This window comes from Tubulanus polymorphus, chromosome 3, assembly GCF_964204645.1.
Source record: "Tubulanus polymorphus chromosome 3, tnTubPoly1.2, whole genome shotgun sequence".
Taxonomy (NCBI): Eukaryota; Metazoa; Nemertea; class Palaeonemertea; order Tubulaniformes; family Tubulanidae; genus Tubulanus; species Tubulanus polymorphus.
In genome coordinates this window covers 20,786,101-20,796,764 of record NC_134027.1, presented here as the reverse complement: position 1 = coordinate 20,796,764, position 10,664 = coordinate 20,786,101, and the positions used below count along the sequence as shown (strand labels likewise).

General features: G+C 37.3%; 2 protein-coding genes across 2 annotated transcripts; both read right to left on the bottom strand.

Annotated features, from left to right (window-relative positions):
• Window positions 1-3,084: 3,084 nt before the first annotated feature.
• LOC141902438 (sulfotransferase 1C4-like) lies at window positions 3,085-5,426 on the bottom strand. Its single transcript, XM_074790157.1, has 3 exons — window positions 4,760-5,426; window positions 4,079-4,375; window positions 3,085-3,922 (listed from the first exon to the last, which is right to left on the bottom strand). Exons 1-3 carry the CDS (start codon window positions 4,920-4,922, stop codon window positions 3,501-3,503), a joined length of 882 nt encoding a protein of 293 aa, XP_074646258.1. The 5' UTR covers window positions 4,923-5,426; the 3' UTR covers window positions 3,085-3,500.
• Window positions 5,427-5,613: 187 nt separating this feature from the next.
• Window positions 5,614-7,350, bottom strand: LOC141901966 (sulfotransferase 1A1-like). The gene is given in 4 exon segments (XM_074789576.1): window positions 5,614-6,306; window positions 6,309-6,464; window positions 6,569-6,865; window positions 6,969-7,350. Coding segments are annotated over 4 exon segments (1,038 nt in total). The 5' UTR covers window positions 7,291-7,350; the 3' UTR covers window positions 5,614-6,043.
• Window positions 7,351-10,664: the final 3,314 nt, after the last annotated feature.

Sequence of the window (10,664 nt, the reverse complement as noted above, 5' to 3'; positions counted from 1 at the left end):
GTAAGCGTTCGTTTGTCAATTCTTTTCTCCTTGAACCAAGCTTTCTTAGAGTCCATATCAGATGGCTGTTAAAGATTATAAGCAATAAAACAGGCAGAATTTCTTTATACAAAGGACTAGCAAAATGGTCAATCCACAAAAAGATTTCAGTAAAAAAGTATTTCCGTATCGGATCACTGGCAATGCGTATAGATTGTATGATGACCTTATTACACTCGTCATAATACCAGTTTCCGATTGTCGTGCCGATAATCAATGGACAACTTAAAACACAAAAACATACATTGAAGCAACAAACTACAATTCTAACCCTTGGTATTGTAAAGTGAGTTCTAGCGAAGAATGGCCTAGCGATCGAAATACACCTTTCTAAAACTAGCAGTACGGTTATCCAGTTTCTTGTCACATGTGCTGAGTTTCTCGGTAACCAAGCGACCCGATAGACCCATGGCCGAACACCCCAACTCATACTCGTAGGTACTGTGAACATGTGACTTCCCTGAGTCAAAGCGGAGACGATGAAACGAAAAGGCTCTTGAATTATGCGGAATACAAGAAAAAGTACATCGGCCACTGCCAGACATCGCAGAAGATAGAGCGATATGTGGTTTGAAGTCTGGCGACGTAAAATCACAATGCTGAAACAATTCAAAACTATTCCGACGATGCTGATAGGCAGACTTCCAGCAAGTTTTACGCTGATTGACAACACGTTTTGGAATATGTAAGGTGGGCAGGGATTTCTAGTAGTCGTGGAGAGTACTGAAGTCGTCTGTAAGCTGAAATTCATCTCGAGAGAGAAACCTGTAATCAGCTTTACAGCTCTGCGTTTGTCCGTCTGGAACAAAAATTTATTTCGAGAGAAATATAACCTGTAATAATCTTTACAGCTCAGCGTATGCATACGGTGATGAAAATATAATAGGACGCGATAAAAATATAATACGTAGCGCTAGTATACATTCATACAATATGTAATACGTAATCATGTAACGAATACAATTGCCGTGACTTTGACGTTTTACGACCTTGAGTCTGAATTGAATTCACTTAGGCCTTCGTACGTTCATATAATAATAACGTCAAAAGCATACATATAGAAAAGAAAGAGAATAGAAACAAAGCAATACAAAATTGAAAATCGCATTAAACATTAATATCAAATTGCCTTATTACATGCTTAAACCACCATTATCGTCTGGTCGCCATTCCAGGGAGTTTGGTGACACTACTGTTATGAATTGAAAATATAAACGTTTATTTGCAAGGTACAAAAGTTTTCTGCCAAGCAGTACGATTGCAATGCTATGGTGGCTGATTCGGGCCACATTAAACAGATTTAATAAATGACATTCAGTCTTCACCAAATGTTTTCTAATTCTACACGCTAAAACCGGCGGTTTTTCGTTTTTCGTTTTAAAGCTACGTACGTGGTATTAAAACGAAAAACTGGTGCCGTTATAACCAGAATTTGGTTCTAACGAGCCGTTAAAACGAAAAGCGTAAAATGTAAAAATAAATTGGTGGAGATCGACCATATATTTGTTTCTTATGTGGCCCGAATCAGCCACCATACTATATGCAGAATGGAAATAATAAATGGAAATGATAGAATCGTTTATTTTCGGGGTTCGATGACTAGACAGTAAGACCCTACAAATTACAAGAGTTCGAATAAGCATTATGAGACTATTCAATAAAAGTTAACTTAAGTTGACGTGTATCGGATCCAAATGTAGAATCCGCGTTACAGAGCCGTCGGAACGGGGCGGCAGGGCATTTTTTTGCTTAACAAAAATCTTTTATGCTATTTTCAAAAGCACGCTCTCCCGCGTAGCAGCTCGTCGTTCTCTATACTAGGTGGTTGGCTCACGACTTCTCATGTTTCTGTGAACGAGACCGTGAAATGGCCCCAAAACGCATCTCCGGCGATTGCATTTTCAAGATGCCCCGTTCACCTGTAAGCCTTGCCACCGAAAAATCCCTTCCGACGGCTCTACCGTTAGTAGTTCCGGGACGAATCGCATTATTCATTTATACAACGATTATTATTATTATTCATACAACGATGATTAAAAAAAAAATCACTTTTCCTTCAGTAGACTATAATAAGCTAAATTATTTATGTGGCCAATTTCTGACGCCGCAAAAACAGTTACATCAATTTTTGTTTTGAATCTGTTGATAACTATATGCATTTATCTGAGTGTATCCATGAACACTACGTCATTTGCATCTCATTATACGAATTCATGTTAAAATTTGATAATTGATCCCTGAGTGGATGAACACCGCGTTATCGATATTTCGAGACTGGTTATCATATCGAAAATATAAAAAAAATACAATGTGTTATTTTTCAAGGCCTTAAAATAAAATTTCAAGTAAGTTTTCTTATTTTGACTCATTCGTGTTTCCCCTAAGATGCGCTGAACTTCCGAAATTATGAAAACGTAATGTTAGATTGAGAACGTAATCTGCTGGAAAAATCATCATAAACCAACGCCTTTGGCATTGCTCGGATTTAATTAATGAACCTGCACTGCCAATGTTTCTGTTTATAACCATGGACTCTAAATCTAAGATCCATTTTGAGTCCATGATAAAACTTCGGAGTTGACTTTCCCCACATTTTTGGATCGCTCTTCGTAGCAGTTTGACAACCAAATTTCTTCAAACGTATCATACCCCTACAACACGACAAGTAACACTTAATTGTGGACAGTGCAGTGCAACGTAGTTGCGTCTCAACTCCAAATGATTGGAGTCGCAAAATGTGAGCTCCTATAATGATACGTAATAAAGTTGACTTTTATTTAGCGTCATTCTCTTTAAAGGCTGTTATGCACTGAACGAAGAAGAATAAGCAGTACGATTGTATGTATCAAACAATACAGAGCCATTAAGATATTCCAAATATAACCACATATTCAATCACAAACATTTCAGGCAACTCGTTTTCACTTATATATCTAATATATTTATTTCCACTAAATATTACAATATATCATTATACATTAAAAAAAATGAAGTTAAATAAAATATTTTGATAAGCAGTTATAACTTACAATTATAGATCTTGTCAAAATTTGAAATTTTCCTTAAATCTTCCACACTGAATACGTAAATAAAACGGTGTTATGTAAATATGATAATGTGCGTAACAATAATCTCAAATCGGTACGTTAATGAACTAGAAGTCATTGAAGTTGTTGAAAATCTGAAATAATTATCACCCGCCTGGCCTATCTACTTGTCATTTATCTAAATCATTGATATCATGCATTCATATGAAATAAATTGGAATAGAGAAATGGGTAATTGGACGAATGTGGCGATCGATGTCGATATGAAGTGATGGTAAGAACATCTAATTGAAATATATCGTCGCTTCCTGTGATGATAGGGTCCGGGAGATAAAATGTAGTTTTCAATGCGAAATTTGAAAACGTTGCACATTTTAGTGATTGAATGTAGATATGAGAACACATAAGCAAACATTATTCGAACTGAAAACTGAGACTAGTTCCAGCTAATCGATCTGCGTGAATTTTATCAATTATTTCACATTGCTCGGCTGTGAAGTATTTTTTCCAGCCTCCGATTTTGCCTTCACGAATAAAAGGAAATATCTTATTGTCTTGGAATTTAGATTGACTGTTATTGGTCGTCGGGTTGTCTCTCATACTTTCAAAACTTGTCTGTTTTATGATATCATCGATTTTATCGGCAGACAGCGTTTTCCCGAGGAAAGTACAGATTTTCAGAATGTTTGATTTCGGGTCGGTGACCATATCTTCATATTTCAGGAATAGAATGTTATCGCGATGTCGCTGGTTCCACCAACTGAGAACGTGGTCGTAGAAGTATCCATGGACGAGTTTCTTGTTCAAGAAAAGCTGGAAGAAATCATCCCACGTACCTGCAATATCAACACGACTTATCGTTTTCCCAGTTCAACGTAAAGAAAAAAGTATCTCTGAATATTTACTGATTATAAGTCATTCAAAATCAATTCTTCGCCATCGTGGTAAGAGGTATATGAAAACGGAAACATAATTGTATACTTTCGACTTACCTGGGAAATTACCAAGACTTTTACACGACCTATAATAATGATAATACGAGACCAACGTATCCTTAGGATTCCTCATAACGTAGATTACTTTAGCGTTTTTCTCCATTGCCTGTATCGGGAACATTTCGAAAGGAAAGTGAATTTGCATGAGGCGCGGGCGGGAGAGGGATTCAATTTTTGCAAAATGTTCATCTGCACCCAAGTACAGTACCCTCTCACAGATTGGTTTTTGTTTGGTAACTTCTAAATCCCCATCATTGCAAATCAAAAACAAGGTATGTCTCGTCAAAGTTGTCCCTGTAAACGAAACAAGAAAGCTGATTTGAATGTGTATCGACTCTTGTAAAACAACAATGCTTTGAATTGTCGACGATAAATAACCCAATGTAAATCATACAATATTGGGGATCAATTGATCAATTCGGGATCAATCCGATCAATCAATATATTGATGACGTACGTTGTGTACATCCTCTGAAAAGAATTATCAAGACTTTATCAAATATAAGAAAAAGAGATTAATGTATCAAATTACAGAATTAACGCCAAATCTACAATTATGATTGTTAGTTTGAATCGCCAACATCGATGACGTAGTGTGCACATCGACTCACACAGAACTGATATTAATACTGAAATGTCATTACTATAAGATCTATTCGACGGAACTTAAATTCATACCAGTTTTTGGATAAGACACAACGAAACAGTCGTCTTTAAATATCTCCATGTTTCTGACTTTAGCAAGTAGTTCAGGTTTTGTTGTACATCTACAATAATGTCCATTTCCATCAGCGTCAAACTGTCCAGGAGCCTCGTATAGTGCCATTGGAGCCGTTGCCATACTGCAGAGTTCGATAAACAAAAACTCCAAGCGTATTACGTGTACCCGGTACTTCTTACAACGAAATAATTGGATATGACGACGTGCTACTACTTGCTGACATGAATCTGCGACAGTGTATGCTTTTTGCACGGGTAGATTTAAAAGAGGGCATCCAGAGGGCACTTCCACCGCATGGTGGGTGTGGAAAATTCACGCGTATAACAAATGTCGACGCTAACAAATGGCGATGTCGGGGCACGGTCCTTCGTCGTCATACTAAAATCAAAAATATGTCGTTGAAAAATAGCATGTACTCCTATTTCCTCAATCGATTGCATTCTATGGTGACGGGTCTGTCCGTCCACAGGGTCATAACTACATCATCCAGAAACTCTCTGTTTCAGTATATACATACGTATTGTTGTTATACGTATATGTATCCGTATTGCGGTAATGGAACAGATGGTTTGGTGCTACAGACGGATAATCAAAATAGCTATTTCAGGCAGATAATTCCCTACATATACATGGACTTCAATATGGCTTAAATAGCTATTTTAATCCTTCCTTATAGCCGTGTTAGTATAACTGATTAGGCCCATAAATCAAAAGTATTCAGGACTCTCCCACATTCGCAACAGCTGACACTCGTGGAATAATACTAAATGAGATACTGAACAAAATCAGTTGAATGACTAATTCGGCGTTCTATTTTTTAAGGTATTTATAATATGAAAACTATACGCAAGAACCATTAACGGTAATGTAACAACGTTCTTTAACGAAATTAAGGGATCTGTAAGAATGAACAATACAATATATATATATTACGCTAGAATACAAGATATTTTTATTCTAATATTATAAACTCATCGAAATGTAAGAGAATGATTTACACAGACAGAGCCCATAGCAAACAATAAGTTATGAAGTTTATAATCATGAATTATATGATAACCATGAGATGACATTGTTCAGTACTCCATGTTCGTATATTAAGGGCGTCAATCAAGACAATCATTAATTTATCAGATAAACTTCTAGTACGGAGCCTGATACATACATCTTACTTCAACTGCAAATGAATTGACGTCGTTCAGTTATGATTTAAAATGTGAGATTGTCAAATATTACAAGCATTATTCGAAATGAAAACTGAGGCCAGTTCCGGTCAAACGATCGGCATGAATTTTATCAATGATTTCACATTGCTCAACTGTGAAGAATTTTTTCCAGCCTCCAATTTTGCCTTCACGAATAAAAGGAAATATTTTATTGTCCTGATATTGTGATTGGCAATGATTAGTCATCGGGTTGTCCCTCATACTTTTAAAACTCGTCTGCTCTGTGATATTATCGATTTTATCGGCAGACAGAGTTTTACCGAGGAAGGCGCAGATTTCAGGATGTTTGATTTTGGGTCGGTGACCATATCTTCGTATTTCAGGAATAGAATGTTATCGCGATGTCGTTGGTGCCACCAACTCAAAACGTGCGTGTAGAAATCTCCATAGATTAATTTCTTGTTCAAGAAAAGTTGGAAGAAATCGTTCCACGAACCTGAAATATTAATACGATTTTGAATATATCCAACACAAAAACATTTACTTATTCGAGGTCATTCATTAACAGTGATACTCATCCATATTTTAACTTCGACTTACCTGTAAAATTACCAAGACTTTTATACGACTGATAAAAATGATAAAATGAGACCAAAGTATCTTTAGGATTTCTCAGGACGTAGATAACTTTGGCCTTTTTCTCTATTGCCTGTATCGGGAACATTTCAAATAGAAAGTGAGTTTGCATGAGGCGCGGACGAGACTGCAATTCCAATTGCGCGAAAGAATCCTCCGCATCCAAATGCAATACCCTCTCCCAGATCGGCTTTCGTCTAACTGGTTCTCGAGCTGCATCGTCACAAACCAAAAACAAAGTTTCGCTTACCAAAGTTGTCCCTGTAAAAACAGAAAATCAATTTTTCGATAACCAATCGTTAGTTCATCACATATTCTATAAAATATCAAGATATGAGATATTTGGTAGATGTTAAATCCATACCAGTTTTCGGATAAGACACAAGGAAAATGTCGTCTTCAAAAACTTCAATGTTTCTGAGTTTCGCAACGAGTTCAGGTGTCGTTTCTTGTCTACAATAGAATCCATTTCCATTCGCGTCAAACTGTCCAGGCGTCTGATATAGTGCCATAGGAGCCTGCTGTTCGGCAACACCAACTGCTTCGTCCATAGCTTCAAACTGTCCAGGAGTCTTCTGCTGGGCCACACCCACAGTCTCCCGGTCCATTGCTTCATACTGACAAGGAAATTGCCCCAGCCCCGTATAAGCCTGACGACGTATATCAGCCGTTTTCTGTCCATCCATTGCGCCCGAAGACAGTCAATAGCAGTACCTAAATCAATCCTCGCTTGTTGACTTGCTTTAAACCCTTTATCAAGTTACGTAGGTATGCCAATCTACAAGTAACACTTATCTGTTTTTTTCTTTTATCTTAATATATTTCGATAAGTAAAACTTTATCATTTAAGTCAACACGAGAGATAGTCAATTCAAACATTCATTAGATAACACCGGACACACATTCGAAAAAAGCAAATGCACTGCAAAGTCAACCTTACAATTAATTTTCTATAATCGTTTCCCTTCGTATATCCTTAGTATATAGTACTAACCTTTATCGCCAGTTAATAAAAGAAAATAATTTGATTTACAAATAACATAAACATTGATACACTAATTAAGATGGAAGAAACACTTTACAGTTCGTAAATCCGGAACAGCACACACAATATCATGCAGCTAGTCATCGTATCTTAATGTTTTCCATAACTATTAAAAATCTAGAAATGTTCGGGGGGCATAAGTGAGGCATACTTGTAACGTATATTAACACTTTTCGTGTTTGTTTATGTTTTTATTTGTTATTCCGTTTTGTTTGACGAAGATGAGGTAATCTAATCAGTGATAGTGGCACAGCCTGGAATTCTGGTTTTGTCCTGGAATTACCTGTCTAAGAAGACCAAAACACATACAGTAATGGATTGTTGATATTCTTTGCAAAACCAGAATAACTAAAAGTTCAGAGTTCAAACCAGACTCACCCAAACACGACCGACACAACCGTAATACCCCCACCCAAAAATTTGTTGACGCGCGGCTACAAATGACCATGTAGTTATGCACTTAAGCACAGCAATTATATTCACGTATACGACCAATCTTTCAACGCATACTAAACGCACCTATAAATATCGCTCAAGACATTGTCTACACAGGAATTACTAAAACAATAGAAAGAGATTTCTTCAAACGCACATTCACAAACTATCTTTTATTTCTCGCACAATCCATTTTGTACAAAAATCATTACAATCTAGAACAAGGCTCTGGCCGCATCAACACTATAATTTATTTCAAAAACTCGCTAATAGATCGCCTAAACCAAGAAATCATGCTTCAACAAAACCTTCATATTTGGAGTCTTGACAATATACTTATACATCCAGACACAAGCGGACTGAATTCAGTAAACAGATTCACAATCGACACCATTAGCGTAGTCTATTAATTAAACCCAACGCCAAACACCTACATACCCGACTTTGACACTTGAGGTATGTTCTGATTTAGATTGAACCGGGATGACGGTCTATCAGTACGCATAGAACTGTCTGACCACTTTTGTTTTATATCACCACATACGCATTAGTTTACTGTTTCTGATGTTTTGACTGTAAACTCAGTCTCATTGCCGCGATAGCTGGAAAGCTGCCTCCTCTCTTGGCTTCAGGATAGCAAGCTCAGCCTATATGCGCGCAATGATGACTGGAAAGTTGCCTCGACGTCGATCTCATTAAAAACTACCAAAAACATATTTGTGACTCTAAATAACACCCGATCAAGACTGTATATACGTTAGTGTACAAATATGTATTCAATATTCACATGCGTGTGCCGCTTTCTTACTGACTGTCTATCAATGCGCATAGTACTGTCCCTTCGATTGCGACGCACCCGCAAACCTAACCATGCACTGTATATTAGAAACACAAAACTGCTCTCCGTGTAAAAACTTTTACTTTTTAGGCAAACTCACCACCAGATGTGAAGTACCGATCGCGCACCCCTTGACGGAGAAACCCATCCTCATCGGAGATGCACCGTCGATGTCATAAACTACACTTCGGATACCCAAGGACCGGTCCCAAGGACCTTACTCTCATCTGGAAAATTTGCGTTTTGAAATGTGCTTCCTTTCTATCTAGTCAACACGCGGGAGAATCAACTAAGAGGACTTTCTACATCAACATCTACCAGAAAAAAAACTAAATTACCGGACTATTTACACGCAGAAAACGACCAAAAATATAAAAATGGACAAATGATCTTCAATCTTGTAATATAACTATTTCCAAAATTTCGATGTATTGAATAAGGCAGCAAAAAAATTCACCCCAATCAGTTGCTTGCCGGTTCAGGCTGGTTGGAAGATTGTTTGAATGAACCAGAACCGAATTTACCAATCATGTACTTCGATTTAAACAACAACAAAAAAATATTTAAACTCGACCGCCGATCACACAACTATATCTGTATTTCGATTTCCAATTTCAAAATCAAACCCCCTGTTTCGCTCCCGGCAGGTGTGGTGGGTCTGTAAGGGACACTCAATCAGAAAATCAAACGGAATTTACCAACCAAATAAATAACAGGGACAATCCCTATTTTAAGATCAAAAAACCTCCACCCAAAATCCCACACTCAGAAACCCTCCACCCAGACACCCTCATATGTGTCCAAAATACCTTCGATGCTGGACTTACGTGGTTTTGGCTCCGCCTTCTTGGACCAGGCAACCGATTCAATAATTTACTCCATTAATGGACCAGATTCTGGTACGAATTTTTCTACTCTCATCACAACACGCTCTTAAGGGCATATGTCACGTTATTTTAATCGTGTAGTTTAAATAAACAAAGACGTGTCACCACTGATTGCATATGGATGTAATGACTTACTAAAACAATCAACATTTTAAATGTCATGATATGTTAAATTTAACGTGATACAGAGAAAGGTTATTTCATACTGGTAAAAATGATCTTCAATTTGGTCATCATTACAGATGGGGTAGGTTCGATTCTAAAGGCCATCTGCCTGTTTCTACATATAGGCAATTATTCGAGCATTTATACCCAGGAAGAAAGACACTCTAAATATTTGGATGGATATATGAAAGCTGTGGGTACTGGAGTGTGTAATGGGTAGTGTAATGTGATCTGTGTGCATTTGTGGCCAGCACACAGATCACATTGTTCAATGGGGTTTGGTCCAGGACTCGCGAGATTTTCAACAACACGGAAGTAACGTGTAATAAATGATGACTTGAATTGCATGACTACCTACCACCCCTCATTGTTGTTGGAAAACTAAACGTTCGGCACTGACTAAAAATTAGTAATAACATTTTAGAAATGGCCAGAATTTTAACTTAGGTTCTATCTCATTTTTATTTTACAATTGTGATTGGTATAATTTTTTTTAAACGGCCGTTAAGGCTTCATGTTTCGTCTGCAATTCACTGCAAATAGTTACGCAACTACGCACATTTCAGTGTTATTGGCAGCTGTACACTCAATCGGCACCGTTCGTGACTAGCTTCACTGCGGAATTATCATTAATTAACATCGCCATATCACATCATCAACTTATATTGTGCCTTAAAACCTTAACAGCCG